Source organism: Arvicola amphibius, chromosome 10, assembly GCF_903992535.2.
Source record: "Arvicola amphibius chromosome 10, mArvAmp1.2, whole genome shotgun sequence".
NCBI lineage: Eukaryota > Metazoa > Chordata > Mammalia > Rodentia > Cricetidae > Arvicola > Arvicola amphibius.
The window spans coordinates 106761209-106783804 of NC_052056.1; the positions used below are offsets into that span (position 1 = coordinate 106761209).

General features: G+C 46.2%; 1 protein-coding gene across 1 annotated transcript in view; it reads right to left on the reverse strand.

The window, feature by feature from the left end:
- Rxfp2 (relaxin family peptide receptor 2) overlaps positions 1 to 7447 on the reverse strand; it is a 41534-nt gene extending 34087 nt beyond the window's left edge. Inside the window, exons 1-4 of the mRNA XM_042055855.1 lie at positions 7407 to 7447; positions 5568 to 5689; positions 3346 to 3492; positions 890 to 967 (exon numbers count right to left, since the gene is read on the reverse strand). Of these exons, the coding sequence (XP_041911789.1) occupies positions 890 to 967; positions 3346 to 3492; positions 5568 to 5689; positions 7407 to 7447 (388 nt within the window). The remainder of the gene's footprint in view (positions 1 to 889; positions 968 to 3345; positions 3493 to 5567; positions 5690 to 7406) is intronic.
- Between the last annotated feature and the right edge of the window lie 15149 nt (positions 7448 to 22596).

Sequence of the window (22596 nt, forward strand, 5' to 3'; positions counted from 1 at the left end):
CGGATCCTGTTACCTCTTCTATCTCCTTCCGGGGACTTCACAGCCGCCTCAGTGCACTGCTTGGGAGCATATCCCCATTCCTGGCAGAGCCCCATTTCTTACCGTGGTCTTCCATGCATCCCTGTGCAGCCTGGAATCACCATGGCTTAGTGAGGATGTCTTTCCGGCTACATGCGAGCTATTTGTGAGTTGGGGACACACCTTAATCAGAATTGTACTTCCTATGTCTGGAACATAGTATGAGCTCTTCATTGAAAAAAAAAATCAAAGGACATAGAACCTCATTGTCTGTCACCATTATTGATTATCTCTGTATTCCCATGATTGATACCGTGACACCAGAAATGAGCATGCATAGAAATGGACCAGTTCTCCCATCTTTTCCTCAGGCCCACAGGCAGATAGGAGAATCATTACCAGTGAAACACATGGACACGAAGGGAACTGAGCCACTACAGCAGTCCCCCCTTATCCACAGGGGACACATTCCAAGACACCCAGTGGATGATTAAAACCAGAGATAACACCAAATCCTGTATTTACTGATTTCCCTGCGCCTACATGCCTCTGAAAAAAGTTCAATTTATACATCAGGCCAGTGAATTGAGAGTAACCAATAACTTAATAGAAAAATCATAGCGATATACCATGACCAATGTTATGTGAATGTGGTCTGCCTGTCTCAGGACATCAACATTGTTATTGTAAGCTGAAGTCCCAGCTCCTCACAGTGTTCATTTACTCTTTTGGGACCACAGTTGGCTGCAGTTCGTTGACACTATTGACAGCAAAACCTTAGATAAGGGGGGGCTGCTGTTCCCGGATAAATCCACGCGCCACAATCACGTTTTCTGCAAGCTGATACCGTCTTTGAACCAACACCACTTACAGCACTCCTGTGTTAATGTCACTTTATTGACATTTCCATGGATTGTGCCAAATATGGTCGCCCATCCACTAGTGTCACCTGTGGGGTGGTGATTGATACGCATCAGTTAGTCTAGACATCAGACATCATACCACAAAAGCAAAAGTATAAAAATCTCATGAAATCAAATTAAAAAAAAAAAAAGAAATCCTGCTCAAGCACAGAATGATTTTTTTTTTAAAATCTAAAAATAGCAAGAGAGAGTTAAACACACACTTGCGGGCATTTCCTGCTTCCTCTACTCACAAGGATTTCAGACGTACATATATAATATGTATATAATGCAATTTTTGTTTTGTATTGTAATTACAAATGTCTTGGTAAGTCGCACCTGTTTCTGACACTGATATTTTGAGGCTTTGGCTTGAGTTTTGGGGATTTCACAAGACAACTGCATCCTGCATTTCACTCTGACTTGTGCAATGGGGTACTGAGGTCTGATAAAAATTGGACCTTCCTTGTTTTGCTTTGTTTCTTGGGATTGAACCCAGGGCCCCACACATGCTCAGCATGGACTATATCACTCCTTGCCAGATTTTATTTTTAAATAAAGACAAAAAACAAAATACCTTTTTTATAAAGAGTGTTAAATCCTATTGAGAAAAATAACAGTGCCTTGGTTTGTCATGCCTTAAGGTCAATTTGTCATCTGCTATTGTAATATTCTTGTTTGATATTCCTCTGTATTAGAAAAATCGCATATGAATAATATATACATAGATATTTGCAAAAATGTGCCTATTTTGAAACTTCCTTAATTGGGTATGTGCTATAGAAATGGTAAGATTTCCATTGTAATGGCATCAAAGTCCACACAAATCAAAAAGTAAGTTCATGGTCCCTGATATCTAAATTTATCTCTACTCCTTTCTCATATCCTGAACGGTGATATCGTGATATCTTTAATTGTATTATAAGCTATTTCATGTTCCTTGTTCAGTCTGGGTTCCGAGCGTCTGCTTGGGGGTAGAGAAGCGGGAGTGATCCTTGATTCCCGTGTAGCAAAGAGGAGATCTCAATGATTGTTCATTGACAATCAGAGAACTGAGCCCAGACTGAGTGCCTACTGTGTACTCTCTGAGCCTACATTCTGGGGCAACAAAAACAAAGGCGAGCCAGGCCTTTTTCTTAGGGTGCTCACATCTGCAAGGAGGTGAAAAGTAACACACGTGACTCAACGTGGCAGATTTACCCATGGGGATGCCTGCGCAGCTGTCTTCGAGGGGGAGGCACACCTGAACTGAGGCCTTTTTCGTTTTCATTGCTCTGGATTGAACCTCCCGCCTGCTAAGCATTCCCCACTCCCTGAGCTGCCTCCCGCCCCTCTGAACTGAGCGTGATGGGAGAACAGGCAGGAGAGCTTTGTGGGAGGCTAGGTTGTTTCCCATCCAAGGGAAGGACGCACGAGTACCTGGGGCAAGAGCAAGTTGCAGAATTCTGTTTGGCCCGCCAGGACATGGCAGCCCGACTCAGATGCTAGTGGACCAGTGCTGAAGGACGCTGGCCTTATGTGGCAGACTAGGAAGGTCTGAGTCACCGCGTTGACTGTGACTAACTTCACATATCAACCTCTCTGCAAACAGGCAGATTAGATCAGGCAAGATGTGTGATCTCAGCACTTGGCCCGGGAGAGCCCGAGTGATAAACTTTGGAACCTCTTCACCCTTTGGGTGACTCTGTTCAAGTCACATTGCTTTCGCAGGACTGACGCTATTTGATTCTATTTTAGTCAGCCCCAAGGCTTTTTATTTCCTATGCCTCCAGAATACCTTCCTTCCTTCCTTCCTTCCTTCCTTCCTTCCTTCCTTCCTTCCTTCCTTCCTTCCTTCCTTCCTTCCATTTTGTTCTCAGTTCAAGTCACTTTAATTAAAGAAAAGTTTTCCTTGATTCTGTCCTTATTGTCTCTTTCTTTGTTGGCTGTTCACGACCCCTTTCCCTCCAGATGTGCTCAGTCACCCAAGCACAGCGTTATTGTTGTCTTTGTCCATGTTGTCGCAGGAGCTCAAGGGCCTTGTTTCCACCTTATTTCTTTTGAGCTCACCTTGTCTCAGTGATATGGGGAGGTCCTGACCCAGAGCTGCACCATCAACTAATCCTCTAGGTGAGCTCAAGGCAGCTTATGGGTATTCTTAAAGCTGAGCAAAGCTATGGGCCACAAGGAAGCCTCTTCAAATTGAGTTATGAGAGGCAAAATAATAAAATTTAGAATGCCATTTCGAATTTTTGTGGGACTATCGTTTCGGCTTTAGCAAACTCCATCTCTTAAAATTCAGGTCATTCGCCCGAACACAATAGCAGGGGTTATTAGGTCGTGCCTCCCAATTCATTACCCTCGCTCACTGACTGACCCGCAGTTCTGGGGGGGGGGTACACGCGGTGAGGTCGGTGTGTGGAGCACAGGAGGGGGCGGGACTCACCACAGCTGTCCTCGTCAGCACCGTTCCCGCAATCGTCCACGCCATCACAGTGAAAGGCTCGGGGTAAGCACTTGGTGAGATTCCCACAAGGAAAGTACCCTTTGGGGCACAGAGGAACCACCATACTGCCATCGGCCAGTACGACGTCTGCGTGAGAGAGGAGACAGGGTGGATACAAAACTCCTATGTAAGGGACCAAATGTGAGTGCGGCTAGGCCTTGCTGGCACTGTCCGGCTTAATGTGAGAACTCCATGAGGCTGGTTCATCCGGGGTCATTCTTAGAGCACCGGTATGGACTAACACTGTCAGTTACCGTGACCGCACCTCACACTAGCTATCCCACGGGGAAGCTGAAGACTCGTTCTGAACTTTGATTTCAGGGAGGTAAATGCAGAGAAAGCCAAACATATTGTTCCACTACTACATGGAGTTGGGAAAGTATCTACTTTTTCAGATAGTAGGGTAAAACCATGCTTAAATAGGAACAAAGAAATTGATTTGTGCAGCTAATAGTTTTTTTATAAGAAGGATTTAAGGTGACAAAATACATATGCAGAAGGACCATTTAAATGGGAACTGGAGGGAGTGCCTAATCTTCACTAAAATAAAGCGTGACAACCTTAGCAGTAACCCCTCTTGAGGAGTACTGAGTAGCAGCACTCTGCTGGGTAGTTGTCTCGGTTACTCCTTCACTCCCCCTAGAGCAGTGGTCCCCAACCCTCCCAAGGCTGTGACCCTTTAATCTAGTTCCTCATGTTGTAGTGACCCCCAAAATTATTTTTGTTGCTACTTCATAACTGTAATTTTGCTTCTGTTATGAATGATAATGTAAATATCCGTGTTTTCCAATGGTCTTAGGTAACCTCCACGAAAGGGTCATTTGACCCCCCAGAGGGGTCGCAGCCCCCAGGTTGAGAACCAGGTTGAGAACACAGTATGGCTGGTGTTGTGTCTTTTTGCATGTCTTAGCAGGTAGTAAACTAAGCGTCTTGTCTGGGGTTGTCACCTGGGTGACTTGGCTAAAGTCTCTTTCCACCTTCTGACTCCAGAAGCCACAGAGAACCACACTACGCAGGGATGGAAGAGAACCATCCTGGACTCTGCCTTTCAAAGAGCAGAAGGCATTTATGAAGACAAACTAAAGAAAGTCTTGGGTAGAGGGCGTAACACATGAACAAGTGTTGAACCCATCCCTAGTTGAACCGAGGGGTGCAGACAGGAGGTTCAGCAACCATTTACAAGGCACCTACCTGCCAGGGAACGGGGAGCACAAAGCGCTCCCAGACATTTGGATCTAACAAACATGGATTCAGGTTTAAGAGTGTACTTTCCAGAAAAATAGAGACACACTCTTCACACATCGGCTAGTAAAACTGCAGAAGTCACAAATTTTTGAGACTCTTGTACCATGTGTTGTGTTTACATTCATCCCCTCCCCTGACTCCTCTCAGATTCCCCCTTCCCTCCCCCCAGCGCTGTATCCTCTCTTCTGTTTAAGCCCATCAAGTCCAATTTGTGCCGCCTGTGCATCCTTGGGAGGGGAGATGGGATGAAATGGTATAAACAGCGAAGGGGAGAGAGCAGGGCAAGGTTTAGATGAAATGAGAGGCAGGAGGGCAGGGTAGAGGAGGGAGTACAGGTAGGCACGACCGGCTCTTGAAGGCCTTTCAGAAAAGCCTTTAGAAACCTACTACCGAAATATAGAGCGCACACGTATGGAGAGCTGAAACGGATCACCCTGTAACAGAGCAAAGGCATCCCTGCTGAACGCTGCAGGCAAACGAATAAGAAGTCGAACGCTGAGAACTTCACAAACTTAAAGAGCAAACAGACTGAAATTGCCACGTTTACTAGGACCTGCTGAAGGGCTGGGCAGAGGTGTTGGCCAAGTGGTCCCAAGAATGATGTCACTATGAGACCAGGAGGGCATTTGAGGGAGTGAGGAGGATAACGGGCTTTAATAGGCTGTAGCTGGACTTGCTGTCATGAACATCACCTACTGTGTGCTGGGTATTTCCTCCTTGTGTCACTGAATGCTAGAGACAATGGAGCCACTGGTATTAGGATCATTACGTAAAGATGCTTTTATCTGGGTCCGGGGAAACACCAGACCCGTCTGCGCCTTCCACTAGATGCTGCCTTGCACAGAGATTGCATCCCACAAACGTTTTTTGGAGACTTCCTTGCTGGCCCTCCTTGTTCACAGAGGTGCATTTATTACCAGGCAGGTGTTTGCTTGTGGGCACCCAGCCTGCCTGACTCAGGGCACCACAAGCTTCCAAGCCTGTGGTCGGAGAGGACAGTTGCCTTTCCTGAGTTTTAAGCTCCTTAGCAGAGATGACCCTGGAGATGGAACAAGTGCACAAAAGCAGGGCAACTGATCCTCCCCAGGGATAGTGATGTCATGGAGCATGCTTGGAGGCTCTCACAGATGCATCTTCTGGGACCTTCTTGATCGAGGAGGCCCATCTAGAGCATGACCTGAGAACGCTGGTTGGGGGTGGGAATGGGGATGTGGGAGGGAGGGGCAAAAGAAGAGAGACTGAGAGTGAGTGACTCCAACTGTTAATTCCCTTCCATGGTGGCTTCTTCCTGGGACATTTCAAGCATAAATGGGATACAGAAAGAAAATAACAACAGAACTCCACTCCTTCCTCTCTGTCCGCTGTCTCTTTCATGTCTGGCATTACTTGGTGCTCAATTATCTTTTTAAAAAATAAATTCTCAGCCAGCTGGTAGTGGCGCACGCCTTTAATCCCAGCACTCAGGAGGCAGAGGCAGGTGTATTTCTGTGAGTCCGAGGCCAGCCTGGTCTACAAGAACTAGTTCCAGGACAGTAAGGGCTACACAGAGAAACTCTGCCTCGAAAAGCAAAGCAAAGCAAAGCAAAAACAAAAAACAAAACAAAACAAAAAAAATTCTCACTGGGTTTGGAAAAGGAAAGAGCCCCTTTCAAAACTTAAATTTGCTCAAGTTGCAGGATCCTGTTTCAATCCTGATGGAATAAATTCAGCGTTCTAGGTACCCTACTTATCATTCTGCTCCACAATCACAAAATTTAAATAATAATTAAGAGTCCCCACTGTGTTTGGCACGTACTGAAGGAGGCCCACTGGCCATCCGTGGGAGGTATCTTCCGCGCCTGTCAGCTGTGGAAGTAGAGAGAGGCAGCTTTATTGAAATTCAGAGATTATAAAAGTGGAGGCTGGCCGGGTGGTGGTGGCGCACGCCTTTAATCCCAGCACTCGGGAGGCAGAGGCAGGCGTTTCTCTGTGAGTTCGAGGCCAGCCTGGTCTACAAGAGCTAGTTCCAGGACAGGCTCTAAAAAAGCTTCAGAGAAACCCTGTCTCGAAAAGCCAAAAAAAAAAAAAAAAAAAAAAAAAAGTGGAGGCTGCCAACATCAAAGGAAAACTGGTAGCTTCCAGAGGTTTCCACGGGGGCCCTTTGGCCAAACTCACGGCAGAGTGGAGATTTGGGCTTGTGAGAGGAAGCTGCTGTCATGATCCCTCCCATCTAGTCAGTCTCCAGACACGGCTGTGCGCTGGCATCACACAATGGTTCTGCCCCTGCCTTTTGGAGCCAGCTGGACTGGTGCCCAAGGGTGCTTCTGGTTTCCACTCAACCCTTTTTCCTGGGCTACTGAGAAGCGATGTTCGAGAAGGATTGGTTAGGTTTCCCGTGTAAGAATCGTTAGAGACGGTCGGGTCCCTGCCCTGATTATTCAGTACCACGACAGTAGTACTAAACAGAACCGAGGAAAGCCGACGAATACTAAGGAAGAAACTGAGTGAGTGAGGTTCTTCTGAAGAACCAGCCTGCCTCCATCTTGGGCTTGGAAGCCATCTCATCGTAAGGACAAACTAGGTCATTCCTCTTTAAGACTAAACCTGCTTCCCAAGGATTGGACAACACCCTACTCCTGCAACCTTAACTATAAATGGTTCTGTACTGCCGGTTCCAGGAGTAGCAATCACGTCTTTGTTTCAAAAAGTTGCTTATAACCGGTTATCTTGCAGCCCTACCTTTGTTTCAAAAGCTCGTTGTGACCATCTGTGACTACCAGCTGTTGTGATTCCCTGGTGATGCCCACCTCGCAGCCATGTCTTCGTTTCAGGAAGGAATAGCTTGCTATATTTATGTTCTGGTCCTTTGACCCTGCCTATTCTGTCTGCCAGACTCCTATTTGGAAACTTACTCCTGAGCTACAAAAGCCTTGTCTTCCTCACATCTGAGGCTGACCTCTGGACCCCCCGCCTTAGGGGGTGGCAGCCCTTGCACACGAATAAAAAAGCTTGCTGTAACTAATTGCTTGTTTTAATTAATTTGGCCACAGTGAATTGGGTCAGCGGTCTTTCTCCTCCCGTTGTTGGGATTAACACTCTCCCTACACCAGTACCAGAGAGGACGGTCCACAGAGGTGACTGGCCGAGGAAGGCCATTTCCTAGATGACCTGAGCAGTGCTGCTTACCTCTGTGAGGATGAGACTGTCATGGAGGGAGGCCATTGAGCTACAGGGAAGCAGCAGACGTCACAGACAAAGCCTCCTCCATGCATTTAAGAGTTAACTATTGGGACATTCAGGAGACATTAACTGTTTACTAGTCAACCAGACAGACACTGGTGTCCCTCTGGGCACTCCATCTGAGTGGGTTACAGTGGCACTCTGGGCAGCTGCCACTTGATTGGTATACTTGCCGGAAGCTGCCCGACTCCTGGGAAGAGTCAGGACATCTCTAAAAGCATTACGTAGAGTCCAGGCCGACCACAAACTCATAATTCTCCTGCCGTAGCCTCAGGGGTCCTGAGATTACAAGCCTGTCTCACTGTGCCTGCCTGGCTGTGTTCTAGTGTTGAAAATTTCCATCTTTTTCAGTGTGATTGGAGAGTCTGCTTTCTTTCTGAAAACTGCCAGAGGACAGTGAGCTCAGAGGATGCCCAGTGGGGTGGGTAAAGGGCAGAGGAGCAGGGTGGAGTGTGAAGGTGACAGACTAGATCCATCTTGTTTGGGTGACATTGGGACCTCTCTCTGTCTTATCTCTTTACTCCTCAAATTCTGAGTCGCGGATTTCTCTAGAACTTTCATTGGCTGTTATTCCTCTGGTCAGGATTCATCCAAATCTCACAATGCCCCAGCACTGAGGACTCCTGCTATGCTCTGTTCAGGATGGACCCTACACAAATATAGGGTACCCCACACATAGACTCTGCTGAGCCATTTGCAGGTCCCACGGTCATGAACCAGGGCCAGGGATGAGGCTTGATGCTATCTGAAGGATGAGGGCTCGCTCCCACTTGCTCCCAGTAAAGTCTTCCAAGTCTGTACACTGCCTCAGCATCTCGAACCTCTCCACATTAATGATAGCATTTCTTTCCTGTATTTCCAGTATCTTTCCCTTGTCATCACATGCCCTCAACGCTCTGCCACGTTAGTCTAATTCAGTCAGTTCTCAGACTCTGGACAGAGCCTCTTGTCTAGTGAGGTCCAGGTTCAGTCTTCAGTAGCACAACACACACACACACACACACACACACACACACACACACACACACTCCTAAACAAACCAGGAAAAAACATCACCAGATCTCATTTTCAAAACAAGCAAACCAACCAAGCAGTCCAAATCCTGTTATATCCAGCTGCCTTTGGGACCAAGACCCAGTCTTCTCCCCTTTACAACGACGACGTTGCTCAGAAGGATCGCGAAAGCCAATGTCTCCGTTGTCTCCAGTCCTCTATGCTTCAACCCACTGCTTCTACTGCTGCCCTTGTTACTCCGGCAGGGTCAACATCAGGACCAGTGTTCGTCTGCCTGCTGGCCCTCACCCTTTCTCCTTTTAAAAAGAAATTTCAGTACAGAGCCCTGGCTAGCCTGGAACTTACTCTGTAGACCAGGCTGACTTTAAACTCACAAAGATCCCCCTGCCTCTGCCTCCCAAGTGCTGGGATTCAAACTATGTGCCTAATGTCCTTTTCTGCTACCGATCTGGTCCCCTGAAGTGTCTGACAAGTCCTACCACCTTCAGCAGACAACATGCCTCCTTCCCAGGCTCTGTGGCCCCTCCCTGCCCAGCTCTACTTCCTCTTCCAGAGACCCCCTTTTAGCCTCTCAATCACATTCTCTTTTTTGTTTTTAATTGAAAAAAAAAATGTGGGGTGGCACAGCATCCTGAAGTTCACTTGGTAGGCACGAGGCCAGAGCTTTTTAGGGTTTTGAAATTCTTTGAATAACAAATCAAAGAATTTACCAGAACTTGCAAAGATCATTAATATTTCAGCTTCATAGGGGGCTCTAAGAATCTCTGTTACATTTCATCTCGATTTATTAGAAAAATAGTATTCTATTATCTCCCCAGAGAAGACAAGTTCATCTTCTAAAGGGAGACTCTAACATTCACGCTGGGGGCGCGCGGGGGGGGGGGGGGGGGGGGGGGGGGGGGGGGGAGGGGTGACGCGGGGGCTTGTGGGAAGTTCCTTCCTGACAGCCGCAGGACTTCGGAACACAGCGTTTGGAATGTTATGTGAGAAAACAAGAGTCTGGAGATGTGGCTGGAATTCTCCGGGGAGGTCAGGCCTCCTGTTATAACTCAGGCGTATCGTCTCCCCATTTGTCACTTGTCCGCGACTTCGCTTCCAAGAGGGGCTCCAGGGGTGAAACTCCGGATCCTGGCATTCAAATAACTCTGCAAACTGAAACGTAAAGACGACTGACTTGCTTTTAAATCTGTGCAGTGTCGAGGCTTGCTTCATGATAGGTTTCTGAAGGCGGCAAAGCTTGTGACTATTTCTATTCAATATTATAACGGAAAGCTAAGCCTACGGAGGTAAGCAAGAGAGTGAAACAGAGTAACAATTACCAAAAGAGGGAAGGGTACAACTGTTGCCGTTTATAGACGACTGTGCTGGAACAATCGATGAGAAATGTGAGGTTTTCCCCATAGCCAGCCGGATACAAACAGCAAACAATTCGAAAGGAAAATGACCAGCACAACCATCTTTTCCAGCAACAGCCACACACTTAGAGATAAGCCCAACACATGTCCACAGTATTTCTGTAAAATATAGGCAATCAGTGAGAGAAATCAATGCTGTAAATAAACAGAGGAACGTTGACAGATAGGTGAACAGAGAGAATTATAAGGTCTGGAGAGGGCTTCAAATGCTGTCTCCAGGGCATAACCGCCATGGCAAAGATGATCTCACAGCAACGGTGGCTGCCTGCCCGGGGCCTGCACAAGACTGGGTCTGTCAACAGCCAATCACGGAATGGGGGAGGGGCTCCTGGGAGCCCCTCCTCTCCCAGCTGAACTGTTGACTATGGATAGATTCTGGGCCAGGGAGGGTTCACTGTTACCAGTTGTGTACCCAACAGTGAGTGCACCAGGCTCCAGCAGGTAGTTCCAAATGCATGGTGACAGGGCTGTCTCGGGTTAAAATTAGGGGCCGGGAGACAAAAGAAAAAAACACGGAAATGATAAAGGGATCTGCAGAGAGAAAGGAGGACACCAGACCCCTGGAACTGGAGTTACAGATGGTTGTGAGCGACCATGTAGGTGCTGGGAGGAGAACCCAGGGCAAGTGCTCTTACCCCCTAAAGCCTTTTCTCCAGCCCTCCCCATACTTTACAAAACAATTTGGGGAGCCTATGACGTCATGCAAGCTCTACCCACTGCTGGGGATTCTCATGAAAGCACCCGCTTTGGGAAACAGCATCTCATCAGCTCCCGAAGCCTTGCAAACTGTATGAATCATCAGGCTGTTTTTGGAGTCTGTGGAAATGTGTGCCTGAACACCCCCCTCCCCCATCCCACCACCAGAACATTCTCAGGGGCATCACTCACCATAGTCCCAAACTGGCGACCATCTAAATATCTTTGAAAGAGACGTGTAAAAGATAGCAACAGGATCCCGCAATGACATGCTATGCAGGCTGGGAAGGGAACCAGTGAAAGTGTCAATGTGATTTCAGGTCCCGCAGAACCACGGGCCAAACCTCCTCACTCTCCCGAGCTCTCTTGTCTCTTGCAGGAAACCATTCCTGGAAGTGCGCCTTTTATGCTGGGAAGACACCGCGGTTTTAGCATGCGCCGTTCTTTGCACTGGGAATACGCTTTGTTTTCCTTTCCCACTTCCTCTTTGTTTGACATTCATCTCTGAAGTCATTTCTGGGAAAGGCTCCCCAAGCCTTCCAAGACCACTCCAGGTCGTGAGCTGTCAATCGCAAACCACGTGATGACCTTGCCTGTCCTCCATACTGATTTTTACAGCATTGGATTTTTTTTTTATTTCTTCACACAGTACACTATGCCTTGTTTGGTGGAAAGAAATTAATTATTCATTTTAACTGTTCCTGTGGCAAGGAAACTTCTCGATTACTAGCACGTGGTACATGCCTCAGGAGTTGTCATCCACATATGAAACATTCAGGAATAGGAGGAGGTGTTTAGGCAAGCAAGCAGCAAACACACACATTTCACACACATAAGGAGGCTGACCTGCTCCGGTGCTAGCGAGCCCCTGTGCTGTTAGGGAGGACACTTTATCTCTCCCAGAGGATGATTTTAGCTTTTATTACAGTAAGAGCGGAGTTTGAAAATGGGAAAGAGGAAATGGCTATCAAGGAAATGGCTTCAATAAGGAAGTCCGCTTTCAGGGAACTCTGCAGAGACCTTGGTTCTCTTCCTGCCTGCAAGGCGGTGTATGCCAAGACTCTCCCGTCTCCTTTGCACCCGGAAGTCTCCTTTGCACCCGGAAGTCACACATCTGAGTCCCTCTGACAGAAGGGACTGTAGGTTCGCTTCCACCTTTTAAAATATCTCCCGTGCTTACATAAAAAGCTCCATCGAGCAAAGCGTAGGTGACAAATGACAGGTGGATGACAAGAGAAAGCAGAAAGCCCTTTTTGGCTGCCATTTGTTATGACATAGTTAATTTTTTTCCCATAGAATGGAATGGTAATTAACATTGTCATGTAGGTAAATTTGCGTGTTCAAAGTTTGAATTAGGCTAGCTGCTAGGAAGCTGTACATTGATTGTTAGTGTGGGATTAGCAATTCCTTTGCCGAGTACTTAATTTGTCCCTATCTTTTTTTTTTAAATTTTTTTAATTTGTCCCTATCATCTCCAAATTAAAAAATAAAAAGCTTTACAAGTAGAATTAATGTGATAAATGATCCAGGTGGATTCAATTAGCCATCCAGATACACGCAGATTGTGTAATAAAATATCATATTTTTATTTTTAAAATATGAGTTGGGGTGAAGATATGGCTCAGTAGTTAAGGGCTTTGGCTGCTCTTCCAGAGGACCTGGGTTCGGCTTCCAGCACCCACGATATGACTTAAAACCATTTGTTAACTCCAAGTACCTGCGATCTGGTGCCATCTCCTGGCCTCTTGTGGGCCCTGCATGCGTGTGGCACACATACAGGCAAAACGCCATATCCGTAAAATAAATACATAAAATTAACTTAAAAATTTAGAGCGATACATTTTGACATGCTTGTAAGCATGACCCAAGCAACAGAGCCAGCTAGTGTGCCTCTGCACTGTGCAGCATAGCAGACCCCCCCTCACATCTCTTGCATCTTCTCGTTCTGGCACCCAAGGGTCTGTCTCTTTAACTTCATCCCTGGTAGTTAGGAGAACCTCAGGAATGATGCCAGGGCTGCGGATCCTGAGCATTTGGCATTTGGAGAGAGCCGAGAGCCAAAGTAAATGTCAGGACTATGACCTCACGTTAATCAGCTGGCGGTAAGTCAGCCTCGTGTCGGAGTGCCTCCCAGCCTATCCAGCTCCTTGTCCCAGTGACCTTCCGGTTCTGCCATGTGCACCCTCTCATATTTCCTCCTTGATACAGCACAGACTTAGTAATCCAAATGAAGAGCACTGGCTGCTCTTGCTGAGGTCCTGAATTCAGGTCCCAAAACCGCGATGGTGGCTCGTGAAGTCTTTAACTCTAGTTCTAGGGGATCTGGTGCCCTCTTCTGGCCTCAGTGGGCACTGCGTGCATGTGGTGTATTCTGACTTCCAGGAGAGCACCCCACCCCTCTGTGGGCAAATCCTACATATACTTCCATATTACTGTCCCCAAATGAAGTCTGTCATTGTTGGTATGATCAGAGTTCGGCTCAAATGTAGTTTGAGAAGGCTGACTGCAACTGAGCCAGCAGACTGCGATATTGAGCCACTGAGTGGACCAGGGAGAGAACCGTTCTGACTGGCCACCCAAAGTTGTGATCTCAGTAAACCCTTTGCTCATAGCAAACAGTAAAGCAACGGGGAGCCACTGTAGACAGGACACAGGCCTGGGGCTGGATCATCCATGAGACAAAATGCCTGCAGTATCTTTCCCAACGAGCTGCCTATGTGATCACACCCATGAGCCCCCTTGGAGAGGGTCAGAAGCAGAAAGGACGTTTCTCCAACCTCACAAACAAATCCAGGGCCAAGCACAGGGGAAATCTATACTGGAGAAGTAGGGACTCAAACACCTTTAAGAAATAGCTTAAAATCCATAATCTCAAAAATCCTCAATGCACAGAGGCTGGGGGAATGGGTCAGTGGTTAAGAGAACTGGCCGTTCTTCCAGAAGACCGGAGTCTGCGTCCCAGTACCTGAATGTCAGTTCACAGCCACCTGTAAATCTAGTTCCGGAGAATCTCATTCCCTTTTCTGGCCTCCATGGATACTGTGCGCATGTAGTGTACATACATGCATTCAGGCAAAACACATGCCTGGTATCTTAAGACGCCAGAAGAGGGCAACGGATCTCCTAGAACTGGAGTTACAGAGGGTTGGGAGCCACTGTGTGGGTGTTGGGTACCTGGAGCCAGATCCTTGGCAAGAGCAACCAGTGTTCTTAATAGTGATCTATCTCTCTAATTCCAAATGCACACATATATATTTATGTGCTAATCTTAGAAAGGTAACAATTGAATACCATTTCCTTCTGATTAAGGGAATTTTTTCAGTCGACAGAATTAATTTTCTATAGCACAAATCAATGCATTTTTACAATACATGCATAAAGAAGGATTCTAGATTGTCCCTGGTTGATTTAGACTAAATCTGTAGACAAACTTGATCAAACTTCGTTTTCAGGGCTTCCTATATTTCAGAACTGTGTACAAATCATTATAGACTTTAAGAAGAGAACATTGTCAGCACTAAAGTATTAAGGTATAATGATCGTTTGGCTCTGTTTGGGTTTTGTGCCTCAATCTTAGCCCACACAATCTTAGTGATGACCATCACTAGGCTGGGACACAAGGGGATAGCCACAAATGCCAGAAAGGAAGTCAAGTTAACGAGAAGCAGAAAGCTACTGGAAGTCCTTGGAGAGGAAGCCCAGCAAAGACAGAGGTGATGAGAGGCCAGGAACACTTGAAGAAAGGTCTTGCTGAACGGGACAGATCCCCGAGTGGAAATACAGACACAGACGTGAACACAGTTGATGGAGCAGCCCTGGGAGGCAGGATGGAATGTGGCAGGGTCGGAGGAGCAGAGAAACAGAGGCTGGTGGAACAGGAGGGTTGAGAAGCACAGACATGGAAAACCAGAAAGATTTCAGAAGAAGGAGACCAGACAGGAAGCAGAGAGCTTAGCGGGGGTGTAGCCATGATAGGAAGAGGGGGACAAAGGCGAGCAGAGGCAAATACACAGGAAGTGAACCCACGAAGCAGTGCCTTCCTCAAATACTGAACAGTGGCCATGCCTCTGTGCCATAGACAACAGGATGCGTCCATCTCCCTTCCTGGCTTCTCCTGGGCCTCTAGCAAGCAGTGTTCTGCATTTCAGGAGAGTCTCTTAACCTCCACATTTTTCTCTCTGTGTGGAAGGAAGGTGCTCACACACGCCAAGCCCGAGGTGACGTGAAAGACAGGGAAATTCAAATTACCCTGCGTTGATTGGCGCACCCAGGACTCCTCACACTGAGTCCTGCTGATGGGCACAATCAATCCATGCCAGCAAAAAAGCAAAAGGCCGTTGAAGGCTGTGGCTGTAAAGAAATGAAAAGTGTGTGCGTACGTGCTTGTTCTTCTTTGAACATCACATCATGGGCACAGCCAGATACAACCCAGGATCCCCTCCCCGCACACAAATGGCTACAAGGTTGACAAGCCAAGTGGAAAGATGAAGTAAAAAGGAAAGCAAAGAGCAAAACACAGCAAACTCAGAATATTCCTACTTAGGAGTAGGAGAGAAGGGAGCAGGCATCACCAGGGACAGGCATGGGGCCAAGGCAGTGGGCAGAAGGGCCAGAGAAGAAAGGAAGGCTAGAATTCTATCGGTTATCATTTAACCGTTTTAATGACCCTTTCTTTCACAACATGGCTAATTTCCAGACTGCAGTTTCTGTCTAGTGTTAACCCTTCAAACACCTGCTCATCGTGCATGTGCAAAATCAGCGTTTTTGGAGGACATTTTGTACAAAGACCCTCCGAGGTCCCCTGCCCTGAAAGCATAGCTATGAGGAATTAATACACTGTAAATTAAACACACACACACACACAACATTTTTTGTTTGTTTCTGCATAATTATCCCCATACCTCCCCTAGTATTTCTTGTGTAAAACAAACACATTGATTTTGCTTAATTAGCAAGTTACACATTTATCGGGGAAGTAAAACACGACATTTGGCGGCGCTGGCTCGTTCTAAAAGCTACGTGCCTTTATTTTTACATAACTATTTTACCCCCAAGGAATTCGTTATTGGTTGAATTTTACTTGAGACAGCATGTTTCAAGATTTAAAAAGCATGCAGGGTTTTTTTTTTCGTGTGTTTGTTTGTTTTGGTTTTTTCCAGCATCAGCGTCCCAGTTTCGTGTCTTGGATTCAGGCGGAAGGTGTTTTGAAAGTCTTTGCTGCAGCTGGCCTCGCTTCTTCCCAGTGAGGGGGCACCAGTAGCGGAGCACATGCTCACCCAGCACCTCTGGAGGTTACACACCTGAGAAGGCTTTGGCGTTGGGGTCCCAGCCTACCCATTCCAAGCAGGTCCTATTTTTGCCTCAAGCAGGCAAATTTATTTATTTTTTTCTATTAAAGGCGAGAAAGAATTTCAAGAGGACTGGCTCGAAGTACAATTGATTTTCACAGCTAGGCACAGCATGGGTGTAATTGTGTGAAATTAAAACGTAGTTGGAGCCGCTTTTCTTCAGTCTCAGTTAGAGAACCCGTGGTTTGGAAAGCACCCTCGAGGCCTAGCTGCAGCTTGGCCACGAGGGGGCACTCAAACACTGCTCACCGCAAAGTGCCCGCCAGGGCTCTTGCTTTGCGTAATGATCACAGTTAGTGAAGAGCAGGCAATGATTTGAGGACGTTGCAGTTGGTAGTTAGCAAGTAGGATTCTCCGAACTTGATACTTTAATTTTCCTCAGAGGTGCACTGTTTGAGCTTGTAAGACTGTCCCTGTTCATTCATTAAGATCCCTTTTAAGATGGTTTGGGGCGAGGTTAGCAAAAAATCCTGAGTGAATTAATTAGTGGTAAAGCGGCATTATGATAGATGCCTAGAGGTTGCCGGCCAAGACAACCTAAGTTGTTGGTTAAGACAGGAAACATAATTTACTCTTTGAGCACTCGAGTGACAGCAGCCCGACGAGAAAACAATGCCGCAGCTTGAACTGCTCGAAAAGGGATCGCAAATTTAACTCAGGAAAACAATTTTTATTCTGAGAAAAAACAAGAATCAAAAACAAACAAACAAACAAAACCCCTCTGTTTGGTTATGACAAAGAGACTTGCTGTTTTAGGTGTCAAAAACTGAATGAGGAAATACAAGAGCCGTAGCAATTCTTAAATAAATCATTGCGGTTTCCTAAGACGCCAGCATTGACCACATGATGCACTTCTGAAGCTACTCGTTGTAAATATAAAGGTTTAAGATGAAGTGAAGTAGTGCGAACTTGGAAAGCAACATTTATCAGAGAATTGTAATTAATCAATAAACATTTACTAGGTTTGAGGTATAAATCTAAAATTAGGCCCTGGGGGGGAACCCCAAATTTCTTTAAGTTTCTTCTCCCCCTCACCAACTTTTCAGAGCCGATTGCTATGGTAAACCATTAGCAGTAACGTTAGAGCCATGTGGGGGCCGTGGGGGTCGGGAAGGTTAGCGCAAGCACACTCCAGAGCCCCAAGATGAGGAGGCGGATGATCCTCTGAGCATCCAGGGCTCTTGAGAGAGCGCAAGGACCTTCTTTTTTCCTCTTCCATTCTTAAGCATCCTCCAAAACTGAGGGTAACGAATGGAGACAAAACACAGACTTCTGAATTAAGATCTTAAACCAAATCAGACTCCTGTTTCTAAAGCCGTGGTTTTCTGAAAGATGAGTTTACCGTTTCTCTTTAGAGAACAGATTTCCATGTAAGGGAGGTCGAAACACAACGTCCGAAACTGGACTGCATACACCCGGGTACATTGCGCTAGGGCCTTTGACAGATAATTTGAAACAAAGTTCTGGTGCCACTGCTAATTCCAAACAAGATTTAAATATTTAAAAACCTTTTGGTGGTTGTTCTTAAATACTGCAGTCTATACTTGGAAATAAAGTCTGTCTCTGCTCTAAAGCAGCACGTTTTACTTAAAGATGAAAACCATTCACTCAGAACCTGTCTAATTAAACTGAGTAGTTTTAAAAAGGATTTTTTTTTCAGAAGCTAATTATAATTTCCAAATCTAATACTTATTCTTGAAAGTTTTAAAGAAAAACTATGAATTAACTGAACACATTTTGAACCAAAGTAATAACGAGCTCACATAGGACGGGAGTGGATGTTAACTTGTGGCAAAATGAGATTTTCACCTTAACTTGAAACAGTTTTGCTGTTCGTAGCTATAAAAGCGAGAAAGCTACCGACTGGAAGCAGACCATTCTACCCAAGCTTTCCAAACCTCAGAGCAGATAAGAGAGGGATATAAAAATATCCATTTTATAGCTGATCACTGTTTTCCATAGGTGAGCTGGAGAGCTTGGCTTTTTTGGATTTGCTTGTGGTTTGCAGTCCTTAGTTTAAATGGACAGAAGCAAATAAATACACAAAAAGACCAAACAAACGGGAAAAACCCAGCCACTAACAACTGATGGCATGCATTTTATAGACATATTTCAACAGGTTGGATTTCTACAAACCCATCTTCCAGTTTATGAATCTCCCCTGCTCTTAGAAGGAAATACTAAAGTACATTTTTCTTTGCTATAATTGGCATGTCCACATTGATATTTAAAACACAGCTCATCTTTAGTTCTAACAACATGAAAAGTCGGGTTTCTGGGGGGAGGCATGTTGCATTTGGAAATTGCACTTAGTGCTCATTTCTGGGGGATGCACCCTGGGGTGTCTATTTTTCAAACCCTGCATTGAGGCTGTTGTAAACATCCCAGAACTACAGAACGGTTTTCTAATCTTGGGGAATCATAGTCATTTCAATCGGGGAATCAGCAGCCTTACCTTTGACCTCTGTCAGGGCGATGACATGAAGTAGGAGCCACATTGCCATCAATCTGAGCTAGACAGGTGTCCAGTAGCAGAGGAGAGACCCGCAGGTTTGCAGCAGTTGCGTTCTTAGACGTGTCCTCCTTGCTCCTCGGAAGGAGTTCTGCTAGAGCCTGGTGCCTCCCATGCGTCTGAGCATGCTCAGCTGAAACTTCCCTGGCATGAAGGGACATGGTCGCTTGTCACTAGGGAACCTGCTCTTTTTTTTCCTTCTTCTTTCTGTCCTTACAGTTTGTTTGCTTCACTTTCTTTTAAACGTCCAGTTTGTTCCTGACCATTGCATTCATTCTGGAATAAGAAGGGCGAAGTAAACAGCACCTTAGCCTTACTAGATGTGCGATATTTTAATAGCTTCGTGGTTTTTGTCGAAGCACCTGGAACAACTCGCACCCATCCTTCATTTATACATACATAGCATCCCAAGGTGTAAAGGAATATAGATCTCCCAAGAACGCACTGGGAACGCTTTAGAAGCAGTTTTCACGCAAGATGCAAATGAGAAGAAAAGAAGCCCCTTGCTAACACATACGTGAAGGACTCTAGGGACCATACTGAGCATATTGAGACGGTAAGGGTTCGAAGTGTGGGCTCGTGTTCGGCAGCTGAAATATTCACCTAATACTTTAAATTTTGCTTGGACTCCTCATAACCGCAGTCGAGTTTTAAAGCACAGAGCACGCCGCTTGCACTCAATTCTGGATCGCGCACCTCCTCAAAGCCACTGTGGTTTCTTTCTCACGCACTCTCCAAGGCAGCTTTTTAAACAGTCGGCTTCGTGTGAGCTTCGGTAGGGACTTCAATGGATCCGACTGTAATCCTAAAGAATGTTCCAGGAAGACAAGCGGGATTTCCTTGGCAGCCTATGGATTCTTTATTTTTTTTTCACTAACTGGGGAAGGGCTGTAGTGTGGATTAGAGCAGGGCTGGGTAGGATGGGAACCCCACTTGCTGCGACGGGCTGCCGGCAGGTGGAGCCGGCCTCAAGCTCTCCTTCCAGCCTTTGATAGACTAAGGATCCAAACAGAATTTGAGATACAAAATATTTTATTTATCACATAATGAAGTCAGTTCTTGTGCCTTTTAAGAAGTGGGGCTAGAAATTCCTGTCGACATTCTCGCGATACGCTGAGGTCCAGGCTCTTCTGATTTTCAAACGAAAGGAAAGAGCAGCAGAGAATGAAACATGAAAAGAAACATGGGAAGGTTTTCTCCTGTTTGAAGAAACCTTCTTCTGCTGTTCACTGAACCTGAGGTCTTTTAAGATAAAACAAGAACAAAACAAAAAACGAAAACAACAACAACAACAACAACAAAAAACCTCTGTCACTTAAAAAAAAAAAAAAAAACAAAAAAAAACTCCCACTGTGCTGCTCGGATAACCTCGGGTGCTGCCAGGATGAGGAACACTGAGATACAGGCATTAAAATGTCAAGTATAAATTTTAAAAATGCAATTAAATACCATCAACTGGCCGCCACAAGGCTGTTTGAAGTGTAAGTATATTCTCCACAAAAAATGTATCTTTGGGGAAAGAAGAAGGTATCTAGACTTCAAAGATTTTAGTTTAGAATTCTGCATTAACGCTAAACCCGAGCTTAATATTAACTGAATTTGCAAAAGCCAGACCCTCTGTATCAGACTACTCAGAGTTAATCTTTGAAATGTTAACCCAGGATGACCCAGGAGGCAGTAATTATAAATAATAATTAAGAACACCTTCAGCTCATTACTGAGGTTCGAAGGCAGAAACCTCGAGCATGCGAGTAGCTTTGTAGTCGATGCATTTTATCTTTGAGGGGTCGTGGGTGCCTGACCTGCAGCTGAAGCAGTTGAAAGGCACACAGGGATATGATAGATGTGTGCAAGCAGGGGTGAATGAACCCAGTTTCTCCTTAAAGGTACACTCTGCAAGGAGGTTCCAGAGGGGTGCTTCATGCAGAGCTAGAATGGAAGACTTGGCAAATTGCTTCAGAGAAGCACACAAGTGCCTTGGTGAGCCTCACTCATCTCTCCCGTTACAATCTCCTGTCAGGAGTGATTGCGAATATGAGACGTGTTGTCTAGTGCGATTCAACGAGGTTCTGGCTAATTGAGGGGAGTTAGTGTGCTGAAACTTTACGGGCCGAGTTCTCTCTGGATAAGGGGTGCAGACTGCCAGTCTCTCTGGATAAGGGGTGCGGGCTGCCAGCCTCTCTAGATAAGGGGTGCAGATTGATGGCCTCTCTGGATAAGGGGTGCAGACTGCATTCTCTCTAGATAAGGGGTTCAGGCTACCAGCCTCTGTAGATAAGGGGTGTAGGCTTCCAGTCTCTCTGGATAAGGGGTGCAGACTGCCATTCTCTCTGGTAAGGAGTGCAGACTGCCATTCTCTCTAGATAAGGGGTGTAGGCTTCCAGTCTCTCTGGATAAGGAGTGATAAGGGCTACAGACTGCCAGTCTCTCTGCATAAGGGGTGCAGGCTGCCGGCCTCTCTGGATAAGGGGTGCAAGCTGCCAGCCTCTCTGGATAAGGGGTGCAAGCTGCCAGCCTCTCTGGATAAGGGGTGCAAGCTGCCAGCCTCTCTGGATAAGGGGTGCAAGCTGCCAGCCTCTCTGGATAAGGGGTGCAGGCTGCCAGCCTCTCTGGATAAGGGGTGCAGGCTGCCAGTCTCTCTGGATAAGGGGTGCAGGCTGCCAGTCTCTCTGGATAAGGGGTGCAGGCTGCCAGTCTCTCTGGATAAGGGGTGCAGGCTGCCAGTCTCTGCTGCAGTAACCTTTATATATACTCTAGAGATCACTGTGAATATAAAATTCAATCCTTTCTTTGAGAGCATTTTACCATTCAGACAAATGCGTTGCACTGTGACGTTTGCATACGGGCAAACACTGTCTTTTCGTCACCTTTCCCACCCCTTCATTATTCTTTCCTTTCTTCTCACTTTCTATTCGTTCTCTGAGAACTTTGTGCAATGTTTTCATCCATTTAACAGCAGCTCCTCCCAGACGCATCTCCCTTCTCTACTTAGAGCCCAATGTTGTTCTCTCTCTCTCTCTCTCTCTCTCTCTCTCTCTCTCTCTCTCTCTCTCTCTCTCTCTCTCTCTCTCTCTTTCTCTCTCTCCTTTTTTGAGACAGGGTTTCTCTGTGTAGCCCTGACTGTCTTGGAATTTTCTCTGTAGACCAAGCGTCTTCCTCAAACTCAGAAATTCATGTGCCTCTGCCTCCCAAGTGCTGGAATTAAAGGCGTGCGCCACCACTTGGTTTTCTTTTTGTTTTTAAACCCACCAAGTCTGCTTTGTGCTGTTGTGTACCTTTGGGTGTGTGGCTGTCTTAGTTAAGAGTTCTATTGTTGCAACAAAACACTATGTCATAAAGCAAGCTGGGGTGGAAAGTGTTTATTAGGTTTATAGGTCCACATTGCTGTTTGTGGTGGTTTGAATAAAATGGCCCCCATAGGCCCATAACGAGTGGTACTATTGGAAGGTGTGGCCTAGTTGGAGGAAGTATGTCACTAGGGGTGGGCTTTGAGGTTTCAGAGGTTCAAGCCAGGCCCAGTGTCACTTTTCTCTTCCTGCTGTCTGCTATTCTAGATATAGAACTCTCAGCTACCTCTGCAGCACTATGTCTGCCTACATGCCACCTTGTTTCTCACTATGAAATAATGTACTAAACCTCTGAACTGTAAGCCAGCCCCAGTTATAGGTGTTCCTTTGTAAGAGTTGATGTGATCATGCTGTCTCTTCCCAGCACTGAAACACTAACTAAGACACTGTTCATC